General features: G+C 50.1%; 1 protein-coding gene across 1 annotated transcript in view; it reads right to left on the minus strand.

Moving 5' to 3' along the window:
- The window catches only part of LOC105472895 (polypeptide N-acetylgalactosaminyltransferase 16), a 99,775-nt gene that overhangs the window by 10,954 nt on the left and 65,767 nt on the right, over window positions 1-23,054 (minus strand). Inside the window, exons 3-12 of the mRNA XM_011726473.3 lie at window positions 22,318-22,416; window positions 21,706-21,773; window positions 21,083-21,148; window positions 18,500-18,621; window positions 15,519-15,606; window positions 13,904-13,988; window positions 13,470-13,573; window positions 8,285-8,411; window positions 7,442-7,534; window positions 5,266-5,349 (exon numbers count right to left, since the gene is read on the minus strand). Of these exons, the coding sequence (XP_011724775.2) occupies window positions 5,266-5,349; window positions 7,442-7,534; window positions 8,285-8,411; window positions 13,470-13,573; window positions 13,904-13,988; window positions 15,519-15,606; window positions 18,500-18,621; window positions 21,083-21,148; window positions 21,706-21,773; window positions 22,318-22,416 (936 nt within the window). The remainder of the gene's footprint in view (window positions 1-5,265; window positions 5,350-7,441; window positions 7,535-8,284; window positions 8,412-13,469; window positions 13,574-13,903; window positions 13,989-15,518; window positions 15,607-18,499; window positions 18,622-21,082; window positions 21,149-21,705; window positions 21,774-22,317; window positions 22,417-23,054) is intronic.

Below are 23,054 nucleotides of genomic sequence, written 5' to 3' on the forward strand. Positions count from 1 at the left end.
CCTTAAAAATGCAAACACCTTGGACCAATATTGCCCCTTGTAGAAACATATCCTACAGAAATAATTATAAATGTTGTAAAAGATATTCATCTCAGAGTGATTGATTATATTGAAAACACCAGAAATTTCTAGATATCTAACAACAGGAGCTGGGCTAAATAAATTTGGATTCATCCATAGGATGGAAAACCCTGTAGCCATTAAAAATGACTTATGGCTGGGCATGGTGGCTCACACCTGTAATCCCAGCACTTTGGAAGGCCAAAGCAGGAGGATCACTTGAGGCCAGGAGTTCAAGACCAACCTGGGCAATACAGAAAGACCCCATCTCTACAAAAGTAAAAAAAAAAAGTATCCAGGCACAGTGGCACATGCCTGTAGTCCCAAGTACTTGTGGGGCTAAGGTTGGAGGGTCACTTGAGCACAGGTGGTTGACGCTGCAGTGAGCCGTAATGCCACCACTGCACTTCAGTCTGGGCTTCAGAGTGAGACCCTGTCTCAAAGTACATAAATAAAATACAATTTTAAAAAATGACTTTGTGAAATAATACTTGCCAGTATGTAAAAATGTTCACAGCACACTATTAAGTAAAACAGGCAAGTTTTAAAACATTATAATTATTATTATTTTATTTATTTATTTTTAGATGGAGTCTCGTTCTGTCACCCAGGCTGGAGTGCAGTGGCACGATCTCAGCTTACTGCAAGCTCCGTCTTCCGGGTTCACACCATTCTCCTGCCTCAGCCTCCTGAGTAGCTGGGACTACAGGCGCCTGCCACCACGCCTGGCTAATTTTTTTTGTATTTTTAGTAGAGACGGGGTTTCACCGTGTTAGCCGGGATGGTCTCAATCTCCTGACCTTGTGATCCACCCGCCTCGGCCTCCCAAAGTGCTGGGATTACAGGCATGAGCCACTGCACCCGCCCAAAATATTATATTATTAAAACACTGGTTTTAATAATATAAATCTGGCCATCCTTCTTGGTCCCCTGCTGGTCCTGTTTCCAAGGCAAGCTGAGTTTCCTGTATCCAAGAGGCTCCTGTGTCTCAGACCTGGTGTGATGGAGTCAGCAGGCCCCAGCTCAGTCTTTCCTCCCTCTCCCTTCACTCAGTCTCCTCACTTATAAAATAAGGGGCTCCCTCCCCTGCCTGCCTCACATATGCACAGGAAAATATGCTTACACACACACACACACACACACACACACACACACACACCTTATAGGTAATAAACCTGAGGACGCTGCTGGCCCCAGCTGCTGCAGGCTTGCATACCTGAGTTCAGGTTATGTTCATTCTTGGATTAAGGACTCACCAGGCCTGGGAGTTATGGGAAAGCAGGAGGGGTTACAGTCTAACTGTGTGCCTTCTCTGCCTCCTGTTACCTTGGTCGGTGAAATAATCCGGGCCTGGGGGGTTGGGCCATTATAATATGTTTGGCATTCTTTGATGTGGACATTTGTAGGATCTAGACCGAACCAGGTCTTCCTTCCTCAGGGCTGGCTAGAAGCCGCAAAGTGCCAGAATTGATCTGCTCACAAAAGGCTCAGAGAGACCCTTTCGATTCCTCTCCCACACCCCTGGCAGCAGCCTGTGCCTCTCCAGACTCCCTTTGGGAGGCCGTGCAACTTTCTAGCAGAGGTGGCAAACCGCCGACTGCCAAGCTGAACCTGGACCCTGGACATGGTCTGGCCTGCATAGCGTGGTGGTTGTTGCTTTTAATTAGTTGGCAATATTGAATGATTTTAAGGTTACATAGAAACCTTCAAATCTGAATCTAGCTTCTCTTGAGAAAAATGGAAGATCAGGCCACAAGGAGCTTGCATTCCAGCATGGCACTAATCCGCCGCGGTGAGTAGCCGCTGCCCCTCTGAGTGGGGCTTTTGCATCACAGTTTGCCACAGTCCCCACAACTCTCCATTGTCTCATCCCTACCCATTTGACTTATTGACATCACCTGCCTGACCACTGTAAGAATTTGAGTTCGCAAACCCTGCCACGTGCAAGCATGTTGAAGGGCAGGAGCTCCACACTCTCGGCCTCATCTAGGAGCAATGTGTTACATTTCCCTTCTCTGTAGCGACAAGACGGGTACTGAGACCTCTTTTATAACTGCTCAGGGGGAATACAGCACGAGGGCCAGGGGTTGTTCCAGACCCTGCTACTCCCCTGTTGCTTAGGGTGTTGTGCAAGCTGATCAGCTTTCAGAGGTGAGGTGGACACTGACCAAGGTTGGTAATGCCCAGTGATGCTTACAGAAGAAACCCTAGGCTTGGGAACAATCTCAAGATCAGACGCAGCTCCTAAGCTGTCACTGTGGCAGCAGTTGTGGAACAGCTGGGATAGCAGTCATCGCCACCCTTCCCCAGCTCCCCAGCAGTGCCAGGCTAAGCTGTCCTGTTTGTCAGCAGACCTCTAAACTCTGCATCCACTTTCTTCTCTATGGGTCTCTTCCGTGTACACAGGCTGCCATTAGGTCCATTCCCCAAGACACTACTTCTTTCTGTTTGACAGAAAATTGACATACTGGTTTTGTTAGAAGAAGAATGCTTACTGCCATTTGCTTGGAATTACTGTCATGGACATGCCATGTCTACTATGCAACTAGCACCCTCACAAACATGATGTGCTTGTGCAATGCACAGCCTGAACAACAGTTCCTGACAGTCCTAATGCAAGTAATAAATTAGCAGTTGCTGAGGCCAGCTGCAGAGCTTTAACCTGGAGAAGGGGCAGAGCCATGGCAGGCATAGGAGAGCAAAAGCCTCTTCTTTCAGCCTCCTCAGTCTCCCCACTGACTAGGCAACTATTTAGGGACCCCCTATTTGGAGGAAGGTTGGTATCACTCAGGCCTATGGGTCCCCTTTCTAATCAACAAATTGATCCACTCCTGGCCCCTCACCCTGGGAAGTGGGGGTGAGTAATCCAGATAGGAATGAGGTTTGGGGTTTCCATTTTAGCGACAAATAATTATTTTAACTTTCACACAGTGGCAGAACAAACAGAAGAAGCCTTCTGCTCCTCATCGGCGTAGCTAGTTCATCTCCTGCCTTGTGATGGAGCCAGGTTTCTGAGAGTTATGAGACATTTCTTCCCCTTGGTCCTTGGGGGTGTCATCAGACCCTGTGGCAGGGCACTGGGGTTGGAGAGGAACGGCATTCCCAGGCCTCCCCCACTCTTCCCACAGGCTGCCCAGCTCATGCCCTAGGACTGGAACTAGTGGGCTTCACCCAAATGTTGTATGAACGCTGACACAGCATAAAGAAGTGACTGCTCTTTTTTCTTCAGCGCCTCAGAAATGATGCATCTGAATGAGCACTGTCCCCTACAAGTGATCACTTCAGGAAGTTGCATTTTCATAAATTAATGTTCTTCCCATCACAGCTAGCATCCAGGGAACTGGGGTTATCTAGGCCACTGACTTTCTCCCAGTGACACTGCCATTGCTCACATTGTTCTGGAACTTCTTGGAAATTGCTCTCAGGGTTAGTTTAATCTTGTTCCTTTACAGTCATGCTGTATTTGGGACCTGGGATTATAATTATCTGGGTTAATCATCTAGCTTATTCACTGCACTTGGCTACAACTTAATGGTGGCTGTTGGCCAAAAATCAAACCTGTCCTCAAAGGGACAAAGATTTGCCTCTTTCAAGGATATGCAAGCTCTGAGGGGTGAAGTGTTCCGGAAAGCCACGGCAGCGTCCTTGAGAGAAAGCTGGCAGTAGTGGGAAACGTGTTCCCCAAGGTGACAGCTATAGAGGGAGCATGTGGCTTTTATACATGATTGAGGTGTACGGACTATGCAATTTATTCCATTAAAAACATTTACTGAGTGCCCATTTTATGACAGGCACTGTTCCAGGTGCTGGAGATAAAGCAGTGAACAAGCAGATCAAAGCCTCCACCCTCATGGAACTTACAGGCAAGTTCAGGGAGATACAACAAAATTAATTGACCAGATAATGCCGATGATAATAACGGCTACAAGGAACATGAAGAAGACGATGCTGGGGAGGGAGGTGGAGCTGCAAACTCAGAGTGTTCAGGGAAAGTCTCCCTGGGAAGAGGACGTTTGAGTCAAGACCTGAGGAAGGTAAAGAAACGAACCACGTGGATGTAACCAAGACACTGAAAAGGCCATCGTAGCTTATTGCCCACAGTCCTGTGAGAGTGGACACATATTCCTGGGTAAGTACCGCCTGAGTACACATACCATTTGCATTTTGTTTTCTCATTTGCCAGAGCAAACATTTCCCTGTGTTTTCTTCACAGTTTCTATGATTATAATATTAATTGGTGCATAATATTTGTTTAGATCTATGTATGGTGATTCACTGAACCCAACCCCTATTGTTGATTCTCTCTCTTTCTTTTCTTTTTCTTTTCCCTTCCCTTCCCTTCCCTTCCCTTCCCTTCCCTTCCCTTTCCTCCCCTCCCCTCCCCTTCCCTCCCCTACCCTCCCCTCCTCTCTCCTTCCTTCCTTCCTTCCTTCCTTCCTTCCTTCCTTCCTTCCTTCCTTCCTTCCTTCCTTCCTTCCTTCCTTCCTTCCTTCCTTCCTTCCTTCTTCTCTCCCTCCCCTCACCTCCCCTCACCTCCCCGCACCTTTCCTCTTCCTCACTCTAACACCTAGGCTGGAGTGCAGTGGCATAATCAGGGTTCACTGCAGCCCTACCTTTCGGGCTCAAGTGATCCTCCCACTCACAGGTGTGTCCCACCATGCCTAGCTAATTTTTTGATTTTTAGTAGAGACAAAGTCTCATTATGTTGCCCAGGCTGGTCTCAAACTCCTGGACTCAAGCAATCCTCCTGCCTTGGCCTCCGAAAGTGCTGGAATTACAGGCATAACCCACTGTGCCTGGCAGTTTCTCATTTTTTCACGGCAGCTGTTGATCTACTGGTTAACAGCTTCTGCTTTGGTTGCTTTATTTCCTTAGGATAAACTCCCAGAAAGGAGAGAGCAGGGCTAAAGGGGACGAATGTCCTGCAGCCTTTGCTATGTAATGCAATGAATGTTGTTTCCTAAGGGGATAATGTCCATTTCTAGGTCTGAGACCATTAAAAATTTGGTTCCCACCACACCTAATTTATAACTCCTAGTAATGCCCTCTCAGTTCCCCCAGAGCCTTCACATGAAGATAAAACCTGGCAACTAGAAAGAGCCAGACCACCGGTGTTGAGGAGATCTAAGGGTGGGGTGGGGACCAGGGTGCTGGCCCCAACCACCCCCTACCTGCCTGGGGGATGAGAAGAAGGGGTGCACTTACGTGAGCTCTGGGTAGACGTTCTCCAGGTACCAGCGGAAGGACTTGCAGTTCATCTTCTTCCTCTGCTCTATCCGCGTCGCCACACTGTAGGAGGAGGCAGGGCTCGGGATTTGGCCTGCCAGTGTGGAAGGCAGCCCCAGGGAGGACACCAGAGGCCCGTCCCCCAACCCCAGGAGTCAGCCCCCTCTTCCCATCTGTCTCAGGCAGGCAAGGACGAGGAGCCTTCCAGCCTGCCATGTCCAGCCCTGGCCACTTGTCTGATGTCATTCTCTGACCTGCAAGCTCAAGTCAGGTCTCCTGGCTATTCCTCACTCCTTAAATTCCTGCCTGGAGCTCGCCTTTCAGGGTGAGCACAGACCATACAGGACCATGTCTTTCTCTCAGCGACTCACTCCTTGAGACCTCAGTTAGCAGACCATGAATTGGTCTTTATCTGTGCAGAGTTAACGAGAAGTACAGGAGAAAGGTCTAACAGCAGGAAGAGCAAGCTTTAAACATCTTTCAGGTGTGCTGGCAAATAAAACCATTAGATGTGTCCTTGGGACACTGCCACCCTCACCTTCCTCAGGTACACCCACCACAGTGGCCACTGGTTGACACCCTCGTCACCAGCTATCTGAGCCTCAGTGTCCTCTACATTCATCTGGGGACACAACCACTCGTCTGAGAAGGCTTTTGTGAGAATCAAGCGAATTAAGGGGACATGAAGCACTTAGCACAGGGCAGGTGCTAAGTAAATGTCAGTTCCTCATTACAAAAAATATTTAGTGACATAACTTTTTTTTTCAAAAAAAGGTAGATAGATATGAATAAATAGGGAGACGATTCCTTGATGATCATTAATTGTGTTTTCAAACTGTTCTGACCACAAGCTTAAGTAGGAGATAAATATCTTACATTGTAATCTAACATGCCCCATGTACAGTCGGCCCTCAGTATCCCTCAGTATCTGTGGGTTCCGCATCCATGGATTCAACCAACCTTGGATCAGAAATACTCAGGAAAAAATTCCAGGCCAGGTACAGTGGCTCACGTCTGTAATTGCAGTACTTTGGGAGGCCAAGGTAGCCAGATTGCTTGAGATCAGGAGTTCAAGACCAGACTGGCCAACATGGTGAAACCCCATCTCTATTAAAAACACAAAAAATCAGCTAGGCATGGTGGCACATGCCTGTAATCCCAGCTACTCTAGAGGATGAGGCAGGAGAATTGCTTGAACCCAGGAGGTGGAGGCTGCAGTGAGCCTAGATTGCGCCACTGCACTCTAGCGTGGGTGACAGAATGAGACTCCATCAAAAAAAAAAAAAAAAAATTCCACAAGGTTCCAAAGCCAAACTTGAATTCACCATGCATTGAGTAGTACATTGAATCCACGCAAATGAAGTGATGTGTAGGCATTGTATTAGGTACTATAAGTAATTTAGAGATGATTTAAAATATTCAGGAGGTTGTGCATAGGGTATCCAAATACTACACTATTTTATATCAGAGACTTGAGCATCTGTGGATTCTGGTATCCATGGGGGGTCCGGGAACCAATCCCTTGTGGATGCAGAGGGGCGACTGTACATGTGTAGGTACATGCATGCACACACATGCACCCACAACTGAAATAAGAGTTTCATAAGGACAATACTAACCCTTAACTGCAATCAACTCTCATTTTCTATCCTGCTCTGTGCTAATCTAATCTATAGTGTTCTACTTCTCTCTCTCTCTTTTTAAATGCTGGTCACAACCCACTAAATTGATTTCACAACCCAGCTGCATTTTGAAAATGCTTAACTAGACCGTAGTCATAACAGTCCATGACAGGAAAATAGGCTAACAGATCTCAATTTTGAACAGGGGGTGGAGGCAGAACCCCAGATGCTTTCTGCAGGCAGCCCCTTCCTAAGCACTCCCACAGATGCCTGTTTTCCTGCAGGCAGCTGTGGACAGGCAGCTCTTTTTCATAAGTGAGCCTTCTCTCCCCATGCGATTTCATGCTCCTCAAAGCCTAAGTCTTGTCTCTGCATTGCATTCCCTCCCAGGACCCAAAGAAGCCCATTAGAGTGGGAGCTCAGTGGCTGGGGAGGTTGTGGGCGGTTCCCTGGCGTACACACCACTTCGTATTTTGCTGGGGTTGTGCTAATGTGGGTAGAGAGAGTCAGACAGTGGAGTTGGAGGGGCCTACCTGCCGAAAGCTTTCCCGATGGCTGAGGGCCGGGCCTCATAGTAGTACTGCTTGTATTCATCCATCCACACTTCTGCAGTGCGCTTGGTGTTCCTAAAAGGAGAGGAAAGAGCAAAATAAGGTCACCAGGGAAGCCACAGGGTTAGCGGTCAGGGTCAAGATGAATTGATCCATGAACGCAGGGCGATGAGAATCTCAGGAGCAAGGTGACACTTGGATGGTATAGATGAGCACAATCCTTTTGGAAGACAGTCTGTCAATACCCATCGACTTTGTAGGTATGCAGCTGGACTTGGGCAGCTGCTGCTCCAAACCCTGTACAAATAAGCATGAGCTCGACAAGGTGAAGAACCATCCACATGTAAGAGGGTGCTCATGACAAGCCCTTCATCCTCCCCTGCCAACCTCCTCAGGACAGCAGACCATGGAGTGGTCTTCCAGGACATTACCCACTCTCCCTTGAGACTAGTGCACCCTGTAGCTGGGGATAGGGATGGACAGATGGTTGATCAAGTCAGGGTTGAGACACTGGCATCCATGACCAGCACTCGGGGCTCAATGAGTGGAGAGCATGGCTTAGTTGGCGATTTGGCCAATTTTCCGAGACTCATATGGACAAAGGAAGTCAAGGCAAGAGAGACCTGGTGGCAACTCCCATAACTTCATCCCTCCACCCTTGAAGGTACCTGCAATCCCAGGAGGTTACCAGAGGGGGCAAATGGGGAAACTGAGGCCCAAGAAGTGAAGTGGCTGCCCACAGTCACATAGCGATAACTGGCAGGGCTGGGGGCTTGGGCCTTGGTGTCCTGCTCCGAGTCCCGTGCTCCTTCCTCGGTGACCTACCTGATGTAGGTGAGGGCATTACCCTCAGGGAAGTTGTAGGGGTGTCGTTTCCTGAAGACATGGCCCACCCGGCTGCAGGGGACGATCTCCAGACTGCCACCACACATCCACACCCTGAAGGAGAGCTCTGCAGGAAATGGTAGCCATCAGGAGGAGGAAGGGGCTCCTTGGCAAGTGAGGGTGGGAAGGGGCTGACTTCCCTTCCCTTTGGTGTCTCACTGGAGGTACATGCTGGGGTCGGGGCTCCTGGGCCTGCTCAAATGAAGTGCTTCCACTTCTTGCCAATGTTCCTGACTGCCCACTCTACGTGTGCATGTGCACACACACACACACATATACACATGATCCCTGTGGCCCATTCCGGGAAGAGCAGTGGAAAAAGCTTGAAGGAACAGCAAGAACATAAATAGGAGGAAAACAACCGAACAGCAGCATCATTTCCAGGCTCTGTCTAGAAAGCCCCGGCCAGACATGAGCTAAGGAAAAACACATCTGCTCATCAGCCAGCTCTGTGCACCCGCGAGGTCGGAAAACCAGCTGCCAACCAAACCACAGGCTGCTCCAGCTGGCACCTCTTGGGCTGGCCCCAACCTCCCTCTTGGCCCAGCTGGTCTCCTTGTACAGGCTCTCACTGGCCCTCTTGAGCCATGCCTCCTTTTGACGGTGGCGATGGAGCTGAACCAGCTTTTGTGGATGACTGTGGTCCCCAGTGGTGTCGGGAGAGCAGTGGCCATCCTGCTGCCCAGAAGGGGACCTCAAAAGTTACCACTCTGATCTCCACTCACCAGTTGCCATTTATGGTAAGGACCCACCTTGACAGCTGGCTGAATCTCACATAATCTCTTTTGATTTCCTACCTTCCTTCATATTAACCCTATAGTCTCTTCCCACTCCTCAGTTGGCTGTAAGGACACTCATGGTCTCCAGCCAGGCCTGGGGGCTCTCACCTGGTGTAGCTGGTCAGGACCCTCCCAGTGACTAGCAAAGGGCAGAGTGGAGGAAGCAGGACTAAAGCCCACCTCTGGCCAGCCTATGTGCACCAAGCAACATCCAGATGTGGTTCAGGGCCAGGACTGGACACTTGGCATGCCTGGACCCACATGTAAGGATGGCTGTATCAATGGGCTTCCCTAGGTCTGCCTATAAACTGCCAGGCATCCATCCCTTCTCCTGGTCAGAGGTCTGTGTTGGCCTCAGTAACTAAGGTTTAGAACTGGGGACAGTCCTGGGGGACAGAAGATCTGCATTCTGGTTCCATTTCTGCCATCCCAACTTTGTTATGCTAGTTAAGTCAATTCATCCCACTCAGCCCAGATTGTCTATAATATTATTAACTATTGTTATTATTATCAACAATGGCCATAACAATAGCAGTAACCATCCATTTACTGAGTACTTACTACACACCATGCTCTTTCTATCCAATGTCTAATTCTCATTACAACCATGTGAAGTCAGGACTATTACCCTTATTTTTTTTAATGAGAACTTTGAAGCTCAAAGATGTTAAATAACCTCTCCAAGGTCACTCAAATATTCAGTTGCAGAAATGCAGCATCAAGTTCACACTGTGTCCAGCAAGCCACACAGCCAGATTCTTTAGCTCACTCAGCAAACTTTCATTATATGTCAGACACTGCTCTAGATTCCCTTGTACTCTAGCAGCGAAGCAGGGAGAAAGGAACTCCGTAAAATAAGAAGCAAAAAAATACAAGTAAACAAGAAAATGCATAAAAACGTAGCATATCGGCTGGGCGCGGTAGCTCACGTCTGTAATCTTAGCACTTTGGGAGGCTGAGGGCGGCGGATTGCCCGAGCTCAGGAGTTCGAGACCAGCCTGGGCAACATGGTGAAACCCCGTCTCTACTAAAATACAAAAGAAATTATCCAGGTGTGGCAGCATGCACCTGTAGTCCCAGCCACTCGGGAGGCTGAGGCAGGAGAATTGTTTGGACCCGGGAAGCAGAGGTTTCAGTGAGCTGAGATCACGCCACTGCACTCCAGCCTGGGCAACAGAGCGAGACTCCGTCTCTAAAACTAAATAAATAATAAATAAATAAAATGAAAAAAATAAAAATAAAAAATAAAATAAAATAAAATAAATAGAGCATATCAGATGGTAGTCAGGGCCATGGAGAAAAATGACCCAAGCTGGGAATTGAAGAGGGCCAGTGGATGGTGCTGGGGGAGGACTATGACTGTGTTTTAAATTCGGCTGATAAGGAGAGTTGTCACTGTAAAAGGGACATTTGAGCAAAGACCTGAAACAGGTGAGGGAGCAAGTCCTGTGGCTGGCAGGAGAAAAGCATTCCAGGCAGAGGAGCCGGCAAGGGCAGGTCCCTAGTGGTAAGGGCATAGCTGGCAGGTTCAAGGAGGCTGTGCTGGCGGGGGCACGGTTGCTCATGCCTATAACCCCAGCACTTTGGGAGGCCGAGGCGGGCGGATCACTTGAGAGGTCAGGAGTTCGAGAGAAGCCTGGCCAACATGGTGAAACCCTGTCTCTACTACTAATACAAAAATTAGCCAGGCCTGGTGGTGTGTGCCTGTAATCCCAGCTTCTCAGGAGGCTGAGGCAGGAGAACCGCTTGAATCCGGGAGGCAGAGAGTGCAATGAGCTGAGATTGAGCCACTGCACTCCAGCCTGGGGAACAAGAGCAAGACTCCGTCTAAAACACAAAAAAAGAAAGGAGGCCGTGCAGCCCACGTGGAGTGAGGCAGGTGGGGTAAGTGGGAAGTGAGGGCAGGTGTGTGGCTGCAGGGACAGGCAGATACCTTAGGGCCTCGTAGCCAGTAAGGAGTTTGGGTTTTCCTCTGAGTGACATGAGAATCCTTGCAAGGTTTTGAGCACAGGAGCAACATAATTTATGTTTGAAAAGGATCCCCAACATGAATCCCAAAGTTTGCACATCTGCCAGCCACACTCAAGGTGGCCTCTGGGCTCCCGAGTTGGAATTCTTTGGGCACGAAAGAACACATCTTGGTGTGGGAATCTCCCTTCCTTCAATAAAGGAACAAAAGAAAAGGCTCAAACTCGCCAGCGACAGGAGTCTCACAGCTCAAAACCGGTCCCAGCGACTGAACGTCTGAGCACTGCAGCTAGCCTAGACATTTCTTTGAATTTCTTCTAAGAAACAAAACCTTCGCCAGAACCACTCTGTGGTTCACCTTTCAAGTTCTCCAACCACGGAGCCCTTGCCTCAGGCAGAGTTTGAAGTGAGCTATTTGATCATTCACTTGTTTCTCTGTCTCTAGCCTCAAAAGAAAAAGAAAAAGAAAAAGAAAAAAAGGCCTCTGGAGGCAGAGCAAGGAGACTGTGGGTTTCCCAGCTTTCCAAGTCTTCACAGGAAACTGGTTTTGCCAAAGCCCTTCAGGCCGAGATTGAGGACACAAAGCAGGTCACTTGGACCCAAAACACATGAAAGGGGTCAGAATGGAGGGGTCACTGCACCCCAGTTCCCAGAATTTACTCCTCCAAACCCTGCCTGGAAACAGCCTCCAAAAGCAAGTTACAAAGCAGGGGGAGTCCCATGCCCATTCCCACTCCAGCTGGTTTTGATTCGGGATCAGGCCTGTTGCAAGCCCCCTCGCTGCTATTTTCCTGATCAAGGAGAAAGACTGAAAGAATCCCTGCTCCTCACATCTCAGAGACATAGACTGTGACTTTGCCAACATCCCACAAACACATAAGTGGCTCTGGTAAAGGAGCTGCATATGCCCGTTACACGTGGAGTTTCCGGACTGCAATGTGGAAGGCAGCATCCGCCTCAGTCTTTCCACCTGTCAGATGGGTGAGACACCACCAGCCCTAGTTACTGCACAGAACACCTGGTCAGGAAGAAGAAGGAAGCAGTGGGACAGGGCTCTGTGAAGGGCTGGGTCCACCAAGAGGGCAAGAACAGGCCACCAAGTACATGCCCCTGCTCCTGGAGACCCCAGAATGGCGCTCCCCACCGCCCCCATCTCCACATCGCTGTTTGTGAGACTGCCCCTGAGGGCTGCACCATGGAGTTCCCTTCCTCAGGCGGACAGGGAGGCACCAGCAGGAGATGATGGGGTTGGGGTAGAGTGAGGGGGACACTCTCCACCTGGTGCCATGGGCTGGCTGCATGTGCTCCATGACCACAGCTCCATCGTGGGGTGCTCCCTTACCCTGTCTTTCAGACATCGGGGTGGTTACAGCTCCCAGAATTCACAGTCCTGCCCAGTACTGCGCTGTCCCTGCGGTTCCCTCTATCCTGCCTGCACTGTGTAAATAAGGCCTTTAATAAACACGCACGTTTGGCGCGCCTTCCGTATTCTGCCAGGACCCTAACTGATGATGCTCACCCTTATCTAACTTCCATCTCACATGCAACCCTGTTTTGCAAATGAAGGAACTGAGATTCAAAGAGTTGACTGGCTTGCCAGCCCACACATAATGGAGTCCAGAGTTTGGGCTCCGATCCCACTTGGTAACCCTTCCTGGTACTCTGTGGTCCCAACACCATGAGCTGAGAAGCAAGTGTGTGAGGGCCCAGCCCCTCCAGCTCCCTCCTGGAACAGTTCGCCCCCACCTCTGTCTCCTTCGCTGCTGCTTCAGGGCAGGGAGGGGCAGCTTCCTGTGCCTTCTGAGTCTAGAGACCGCCTAATGACAGTGACCACCAGCACTGTGACCTGCCTTTAACTCATCACCTCATTTAGTACTCATAACAACCTCTTGAGGAAAGTCAGACTTTAAAGGGCTTTAACTTGCCCAGGGCCAAACAGCATGCAGGTGGTAGGGCCAGGGTTTGTACCCAGGCCATCTGACTCCATTACTTAGCATCTCACCACCACCCTCTACCACACACCTCCCAGCCTTGCTGGTAGGGAAGCAGCCACGTGTGTAAGCTGTGGTCTGTGATACAGTTGTGTGTTCTTCCACACACATGTCCAGCCATGTGACCACGGGCTCCCCGGAATAGAACCTCTTTGTTTACTAGCTGTGTGGCTTAGGACAAATTGCTTAACTTCTCTGTGCCTTGGATTTTAAAATCAGTAAAATGGAGATCATGATACTTACCTCAGAGGGTCCTTGAGAGAATTAAATGACCTCATGTGTGTGAAGTCCTTCGATCAGGTCCTCACGCATAGAAAGTGCTCTGTCAGGGTTAGTTATGGTTCTTACCGCTTCTGTTATTTTCACTGTCACTATTTCCCAACTCACCAAAATTCTCTCCTCCCCAGATGTCCATCTGGGCATCATACTTTCCCAGGTGGTTAAACCAGGACTTGTCAATCACGAAGATTCCTCCAGCTATGACAGGCGTCCTGGGAGCAAGGAGAGGGAAGAGGCAACACATGAGCTGGAGAAGCAAGGAGGCCCTTTAGATGGCCCCAGGACCCAAGACCGCCAGCCTCTAGATCCCTCCCTGCAGAGTCACTGGGGCAGGATGTCTGGCCAGCTCCCTGGCCCCCCACATCTGTTCCCATGGCCTCTGTCTGCACCGTCCCTGCAGACAGGCTCTGAGGGCCCAGAACAGAGTCGGCACTTGACAGTGCACCTCAGGAGCCCAAGCAACCGATGTAGCCTCTGAAGAGCCTCCCAGGCCCCTGACCCAGGGAAGGAAGGGGTCCCCCAGAGCCCACAGCAGCCCTGACCTTATGGGCCTGGTGGGGTCTGTCCGGGTCATCTTCTGCTCAAGAGGGATCTGCTCCCACTTGAAATGCAGGCTCCAGTCGAACCCTAAGGGACAGAGCAAGGTGAGGACAGAGCTCAGGGCAGAGCTGCGGGCTGCTGAGCCCCTTCACTCCACCACCCCTCGGAGTCTCCCCTGATCAGAGCCCTGGCTACTAGTGCAGCCCCTCCTTCATGCGGAATGAGCCAAGCCCCTCCTCTCAGGAAGTGCACCATCTACTGGGTAAGACAGAAACTACAAAGATAAATAAATCAACGGAGGCGATGTCTGCTGGGATGAAAGCACTAAAAAAAAAAAAAAAAAAAAAGGAGGAGTGCCCATACTATTAATATTATAGTTAGAATAGTCAGGAAAGGCTCTCTGGTGACTTTGGAGTAGAGACCTGAATGAAGGATAGATCCATGCAGATACCTGGAAAAAGGGAATTCCAGGCAGGGGCAGCTGCCAGTGCCAAAGCCCTGAGGTGATTTCCCAAAGAAGAAATGCCTGGCTCCCTTCAGAATCCCACCCAGACTCGCGATCTAACTAATGGCTGGGTCCATATACTCGGAGTCCAGATCCCAAATGGGGAATCCGCTGTGCCCACTAGCTCCCAGCACCAGACTCTCTAGAGCAGCACAGTTCCATAGAACTCTCTGCAACGGTGAAATGTTCTATATCTGCACTGTCGAATACCGTAGCCACTAACTTCATGTGGCTACTGAGCCTTGAACTGTGGCTAGTACAGTTAAGGAACTGCCTTTTAAGTTTTATTTGATTTGAATTAATGTAAGTTTAAGTAGCCAAAGGTGGCTATTATCTACTGTACTGAATAACCTGGCACAGTCCAAAAGAAATATAATACAAGCCACAGATGTAAGCCAAATACGTAATTCAAATGTTCTAGTAATCACATCAGAAAAAGAATATATGAAATTAATTTGGATGAAATTTTTTAATGTAATATATCAAAAATATTGTCATTTCAACATGTAATCAATACAAAAAATTACTAATGAGGTATCTTACATTCTTTCACATTAAGTCTGGGAAACCTGGTGGGTTTTCTATGTCCACAGCACTCTCAGTTCCAGCTAGTCACTTTTCAAGACTAGTCACATTTCAAGAGCTCAACAGCCAAATGTGGCTGATAATTGCCATACACAGCACAGGTCTTGACCATCTCTGGGGCACACGTGTTAGGAAGTCATGCAAGGCCGAGGGATCCCCACTCAAGACATCCTCATCCTCAAGACAGCTGTCACATCATGGCCTTCTGCCAGGACTTGTGACCATGATCCCTAGGCTTGAAGCATTTGGGAAGAAAGTGTCAATATTTGGAGGGAGGGAAAGATGACAGACTAGTCTGGCTCCGATATTGATTGAACCAGAAGCCTGCAACTGCCAGTGCTGCTCCTTTGTCCCCAGTCCCAGGGCTGCGCCCAATCCCTCTTCATTTTCTCTTTGGAGGTGGTGGAAGGGGTGTGCATGAGGCTCTCTGGCACAGCTGGAAAGAGCAGCAAGCAAGGGTTTTTGCCTGCCTAGCCTCACTTACCTCCTTTCATGTCTACAGCCCCATCCCTGGGAGTAGAACTCACCTCCACGAAGGTCAGCAGATGCTGCAAGGTAGGCAAAATTATCCAGACTGATGACATCAATGATGGGACTCACTACACGGGTGTGGTCCTAGGAGAGAGATGCGAGATGGTGTGAGGCCTGGGACTCCTCTGCAGAAAAAGGCCTAGCTGCCTGCTCTGGGGAGAAGGCCTCTCTGAGACATGGGGCACTCAGCACTTCCTGCAGGGTATGCCCAGGGCCGCCCCTCAACCCTGGCAGGCTCCTGGCAGCTGTCCCACATCATCACACCCAAGCTCCTGGATGTTCCTATTTGGCTCCCATGTACTCTCCCAGCCTCTTCCTCACACATCATTTTGAGCCCTGCTAGAATCTCACCTACTCCATGAAGTCTTCCCTGACTGCTGCAGGCTGAAGGATTTTTTCCTCTTTTAAACTGCTCTTACAATGACAGCCTAGATGATTCCTGGGACAGTGACTCACTGTGCTGCCTGAGGTGGCTTTTCTATTTCTGGTCTGAACTGTCGTTTTATTAATATCATTTACCTTTGTATAATAGTTGTTTGAGTCTTCCCAACAGGACTACTAGCGGCTGGAGGGCAGGGGCTCTGTGGTCCCCACGTAATCTGGGTGCTATCTCTCTCATACCACATCCACTGTTACAAGGTCAGACTCACCACTCCCTGCATCACCTCCCAGAACACAAATCCAAATCCAAAACCTTGAGGAATAATGTTGATTTTGCTGGTCTCTTTTTTTGGGTGGTAGATTACGTCATATACCACATGCAAAACTTCATCACCCTTCATGAGCCTTCTCGTCTTTCGCCCTCCATGGGGGACAGGGAACAGAGCCCCTTCTTTCTTCTCTTTCTCCACTCTGCTTTTGCCCCCCAAATCCTCTTGTCTGGAACTTGGAATCCAGCTCTACCCCTCAGTTTGCACCCTAGATCAAGATAACGGAAGCCTGAGATGGGGCTGAACAGCGGAGACCTTTGATGGTTTTTCAATGCTCTGTGGAGGGCCTCACCTCATCCTTTTTATAGACTTTTTTGTGCTGAGATATAAAATCACAGGTTTAAAGTGCACAATTGATGGTTTTTAGTATATTCACAAGATTATACAACTACCACCACTATCTTGTTCCAGAACATTCTCACCACCCCAATAAGAAACCCAATCTACTTGCTATTTCTATAGATTTGCTTATTCTGGACATTTCCTATGAATGGAATCATATAATGTATGGCTTTTCGTGATTGGCTTTCACTTCACATAGGTTTTCAAAGTTCATCCATGTTGTAGCATGAATCAGTTCTTCATTTTTTTAATGACGGGATAATTCTGTTGTATGGATACGTTACATTTTATTTACCCATTCTTCAGTCGACAGGCATTTGGATTTTTCATACCTTTCAGTTATTCTGAATAGTGCTGCTCTGAAGTTACTGTGTGAGCATACGTTTTCATTTCTCTAGGGTATACACCTAGTAGCTCCACTGCTGGGTCATATGGTAACTAACTTATGTTCAAACTTTCGCGGAACTGCCAGACTGCCTTCCAACGTGGCTGCCCTACTTTACTTTCCTGCCAGCAATATATGAAGGCTCCTGACATGGTTTGGGTATTTATCCCACCCAAATCTCATGTTGAAATATAATCCCAAGGTTGGAGATGGGGCCTAGTTGGGGGTGTCTGGGTCATGGGGGTGGATCGCTCATGGCTTGGTGTTGTCTTCGAGATAGTGAGTGACTTCTCATGAGATCTGGTTAGTTTAGAAGTATGTAGTACCTCCAGCCAACTCTCTCTTGCCCTCACTCTTGCCATGTGAGGTACCTACTCCCCCTTCATCTTCTGCCATGAATAAAGCTCCCTGAGACCTCCTCAGAAGCCAAGCAGACGCCAGTGCCATGCTTGTACAATGTGAGCCACTTAAACCTCTTTTCCTTATAAGTTATCCAGTCTCAGGTATTTCCCTACAGCAGTGCAAGAATGGCCTGATACAGCTCCTATTTCTCCATGTCCTTGCCAGCACATGTTATTGTCCATCTTTTTGATTCTAGCCATCCTGGCAGGTGTGAAGTGGCATCTCAGTATGTGTTTGAGTTGCATTTCCCTAATGACTAATGATGCTGAGCATATTTTCCTAGGATGATTGGCCATTTCTATATCTTCCTTGGAAAAATGTCTACTCAAATCCTTCGCCAACTTTTTTTTTCTTGAGATGGAGTCTCGCTCAGTTGCCCAGGCTGGAGTCAGTGGTGTGATCTTGGCTCACTGCAACTTCTGCCTCTCAGGACCAGGTGATTCTCCCGCCTCAGCCTCCCAAGTAGGTGGGAGCATAGGCACCCGCCGTCATGCCCGGCTACTTTTTGTATATTTGTAGAGATGGGGTTTCACCATGTTGACCAGGCTGGTCTTGAACTCCCGACCTCAGGTGATCTGCCTGCGTTGGCGTCCCAAAGTGCTGGGATTACAGGGGTGAGCCACCGCTCCAGGTCCCTTTGCCAAGTGTTAAATTGGGTTATTTGTCTTTTTATGGTCGGGTTGTAATCATCTCATCCTTTTCTGCCATCTGTCCAAAATCCTCCCTGTTCTGGAGAGCAGTAGGTATGTGGCAGGGGCCCTCCTACCCTCCCCTCTCTTTGAGAACAGCATCCTCTCCTCCCTCCTGCAAGGGCTTCCCAGCCTGAACAAAAGCTCTCCCAGCACAGGACCCTCACTCTCTCAGGAGAAAAAAAACACCCATTTATAGTAGGAGCTTTGTAGCTCACCCAGGCTTTCATCCAATTTCATTCTCACAATAACCCAATGGGATAATTATTACAATTATCCCCATTTTCAGATGAGAAAACTCAATAAGGTGAAGTCACTCGGGGGAAGTAGACTATTTGGGCTTCCTACGATGCCTGCCCAGCTTCGAAGACTGTTCCACAGGCCTCGGTGCTGGGAATGTAGCGGCTGAGTCCCCAAGGACGCCCAGCTCCCCAGAGACGGCGGCTCACCTCCTTCACCCGCTGCAGCATGGGCGGCAGCCACTCGGTGTTCACTTCGCAGTGACTATCCAGAAATGTGAGGACGGTAGCTGCAGCCACATCCGCCCCACGCACTCGGGACCGGATCAGCCCTGCAAGGGGAGTAGACAGGGCTCGGTGCTGGGACTGGGCCAACTGGCTTCCCACCTGTCCCCCAAAGTCCCAGGGCTCTCCTCCCCTTCAGGGGCTGAGGTTTCCTTGAGGTTTCCTGAGTTATTGTGATTAGATTTGTCTTTGTACTTCCGCTTGTTTCCTGCCTCCCTCCCTTGCTTCTTCTTATCCACCCATCAACCACCATCACTCCAGGGTCACACCCCGAGTGCCCTCTATGTGCCAGTCACTGTCTGGGCTCTAGGGACACACTGATGAACAGTCACAGTTTAGAGCATGGAAAGGGCAATAAAGTATAGTTTGATCCTAAAGGAGAACCGGAAAACAAAACTTTTTCCCATGAGAACCTGTGGGTGGTCCCCTCCAGCCATACCCCTATGTGTAGCATGGAGATAATCTTCGAGACTAAGATAGGCTGAAGTCTGTATGGCAGCCCCTTCCCTTCCCTTCAGCATGTTATTTAACCGCTCTGAGCCTCAGTTTTCTTATCTATAAGATGCAGAGAGATAATAATCCCTGACTGTCAGGATCAAACAAGACGACAGGGATAGAGCTTGTGCCTGGGGGACCCACAGGCACATTCTTCTGGAGAACAGAATCTCCAGAAGATTCTGTTCTTCTGTGCCTGTCCCTCAACAGCCTCACCAGCCTCATTTTGGGCAGCACTGTGCCCGGGGCTGGGACCCGCCTGGTCAGGAGGGAGGAGGCCCAGCTTCTCCTGCCTCTGCCAGAGTGGCCATGCAGCCCTGTGAGCTGTGGGAGGGAAGGACTTACTCTTAGAGCTCTGAGTATAAGCAGCTCCTTGGAGACATTTCCCTAGTCATGCCTCTGCCCCACACTCTGCCTCTAGCTGCCTACCAGCCCGCCCTCCAGCCAAAAGCCCATCAGTCTCCACTCCAAAAGTGTCTACAAAGCCTCTAGTCATAAATTTACATTTACTGTTGTCAAATCCAGGGACAGCATATTCCCAGACCCGATGGTACCTACAGCCCAGTGGCTTGGGAAGCATTTAACTTTGGCCACTTCCATTCCGGTTTGAAGGTCTCCGTCACTGATATCCTTGTGGCCCCTTAGCCTGACTGGTCTTTCTTTCTCTCTCTTTTTTTTTTTCCGAGACAGTGTCGCTCTGTCACCCAGGCTGGAGTGCAGTGGCGTAATCTTGACTCACTGCAATCTCTGCCTCCTGGGTTCAAGTGTTGAAGTGATTCTCCTGCCTCAGCCTCCTGAGTAGTTGGGGCTAGAGGCATGCACCACCACACCCAGATATTTTCGTATGTTTAGTAGAGACGGGGTTTTAGCATATTGGCCAGGCTGGTCTTGAACTCATGACCTCAAGTGGCCTGCTCACCTCGGCCTCCCAAAGTGCTGGGATTATCTTAAACATATCTATCACATCCTTCTCTCACTCTAAAACCTTCAGTGGCTCCCTGCTACCTCTGCCTTATGAAGTCAATGCTTTCTTCTGGCTTCCAAGGTCTTCTATCATCTCAATTCACTCCACCCATTCCCCTCGCTGACCAGGCCTGGGGTCTCGCAGGAAGGGAGTATGAGTAGAGGGAGGTTAGGAGGCTGGCCTTTGGGTTGGGCCCCACAGGTTGGAACCATGGCTGCTCTATTCATCACCCTGGGCAAATCGCTGAAGCTCCTTAAACCCCAGTTCCCTTGTCTGTACAACGGGCACAATGGGCTTAGTACAAGGACTGAAAGTAACAAAATGGATGCCCGCAGGGGAGGAGCCCTCAGGAAAGGGGCTGTTAGTATTGCACATGCCCATACCCCTGACTGATGCCTTTGCTTGCAGAGTGCACAAGCCGGCATGCCCTCCCTTGCTACCCTTTACCTGTCTCATGACGCCCCCACACCCCGTTGAGGCCCATTCCTCCACGGAAGCCTTCCCTGCTCACTCCAGCTCTCCTCCGATCTCCATGCTACTCATACACAACCACAACCAACCTGTGGCTGCAGTGGATTCTGACCCCTTGGCTATGTAGTAGCCCTCCGAGGGCAGGGACCACACCGTATTTCCTTCGTGTCCCCTAGAGTGCCATGCTATAGTTGCTACTCCAAAACACGTCTGGATTGGAAGTGAGGTCACATCTGCTTTATGCTTCTGGATTTTTCTGAATTTTTCTCAAAGCCTTTCCACACAGCCAGTCTCATGTAATCCTTACAATCACCTTGCAAGGCTGAAAGGGACTGTCTTATCCCATTTCTCAGGAGAGACAGCTAAGGCAGTCAGAGATGGAGCAACTTGCCTCCAGTTGTGCCTTGATGGGGCTGATCTGGGAAGCAGGAGAGTCTTCTGCAGAGCCTGGTCCCAGCCATCAGGAATGCAGCAGGGCCCTGGTGGCTTGGTGTGCCACAGCACCAAGAGAGAGTGCGGAGGTGCAGAGGATGACACCAAGATGGGCCCTCGGCAGGAACCAGGGTGCAAGGACTCACCTTCTCGCCGGTCATTGCGCAGGCACTTGACCTTGGGGATCCTGGTCAGGAGTAGACAGTCTTCCGCTGAGGACGTAGAGAGGAAGGCAAGCTCATTTAGACATGGGCATCAGGCCGCTAGTGGTTTGGCTGCCATGAAAATTGCCCCATACTAAGCCCAGGAAAGGGCTGGGGATGAGAATGGGGAAGGGGTATGGTCATCATTACTGGCTGAAGGGTTACCCTGCCCCACTCTCAGGCCAGATTGAAGAGTGCCTGTACCTACGGCAGTACTCCACTCCACCTCAGGGAGCACCAGAGAGCACATTTGGAGGTGGTTACCAGCCCAGCTAGCATCTGCATTTGGCAGTTGTAATAATGAAGGATGCTGTTGAGTTTCTTTACTTTAAAAAAAAATATCATCTCACAAGTGTCCCATCCAAAGCAACACCCACCCTTCTTTCCCCTCCTTTGACACCAGGAAACAGGACCAGGGAAGGGTCCTAGAAAAGACAGGATCCCTGCCAGGGACAGAAAGGTGTCTGTGATGGTCAGGACAACCTCAGGGGTGCTTGCCTTGGTGTTCTGGGGAAACGGAGACGAGGGTGGAATGCAGGGCTGCAAAAAGGAAGGTGACTACTCACGATCTGAACTGAAGTCATCCACTAAAATGATCTCCTGGATCAAGTTGGCAGGAGTTCGGTTCAGGACACTAGAGTAGCAGTGGAAACAGAAAGAGCCTGGATTTAGGAACCACCTCCCATTTTTACCCCTCCCTGGGCCGTGGGACTCCCCAGCCGCCCAGCTCCAGGGCCAGCACCCTGGGCGCTCCTACCTGAATCCCATTCTTGTCTAAGTTCATTAAGGAAAAGGGGAGATGGGAGTTCAACTTGACCACAAGCCCAGGCTTAGCAGGAAGAATCCACCTCCAATCTGCCGCTCTGTGACACCGACAGACACTGCTGGGCTTCCATCACCCTCCTGAGGCCTCCTGTCTAGCCCGGCCTCCCTCAGCTCCTGACACCTACATTTCTGTCCTTGTCCTGGACACCTGACCTGGTGTTTGACTATCACATTCCTCTAACAGTTGGACTTCTGGGGTCTTCCTGGCCCTGATTCACCAGTTTCACCTTCTCAGAAGTACAGGACTCAGCCTCCAGCACCTGCTGAGCTTCATGCTGTCTGGCCACAGCGCCCGATCCCAATATCCTCCCCTGCCAGCACCACTGAGATGACAGTCCTGTGGCTGGACTTACCTCTTCACCGTGCGCAGCAGGGTGGAGCGGGCCTCATTGTGGAAGGTGATGATGACGCTGGTGGCCGGCAGGTCCGAGGAGTAGGACACAGACGGGCAGCTGAGCAGGGAGCAGAGGTCAGAGCCAGCCATGAGGGCATCCTCAGGGCAGGCCAAGGTTTTTCTTTGTCCAGTTTATTGCACCCGAGAATACTTCTGCGAGGCAGAGAAGGCACACCCAAAGCCAGGCCAGAGGCCCCGCCCCTCTACCCCCATGCTGTATCCCACACTGGCCCAGAGCCCAGATGCCACCCATCCTGGGGTCCCGGAAGGGCAGCAGCAGGTTGGGAGACCTTCCAAAGCCTGAGGGCTCTTTACCAGGGATCCAGAGCCCCCAGAGGGTACAGCACCAGGCCCCAGGATACAGCCCTGACCACACAGGCAGAACTCTCTGTCCTATGATGGGGGGGATATGCGAAAGGGAAAAGCACCTCTTTGTTTGTCCCGATACCCTGGAGCTTCTTCCTTCTCTCCTCCCACCTCAGGACATTTGGTAGCATCTGCAGAGGAATCACCCCTACCCTGGCTGCCAGGGAATTCCTCCCTCTCACTGCCCAATACTGACAGCCCTGCTGCAGACAATGGACTGGGGAGCAGTCTCGCTCCTCCGGGGGTCCTGGGTCCCCTGGAAGAAACAAGCCTCTGATAAGACACCAAAGGCCTATCCCGCCACCCCCTCCCTCCCCAGCCATCCATATA

Source organism: Macaca nemestrina, chromosome 7 (assembly GCF_043159975.1).
Source record: "Macaca nemestrina isolate mMacNem1 chromosome 7, mMacNem.hap1, whole genome shotgun sequence".
Lineage (NCBI taxonomy): Eukaryota > Metazoa > Chordata > Mammalia > Primates > Cercopithecidae > Macaca > Macaca nemestrina.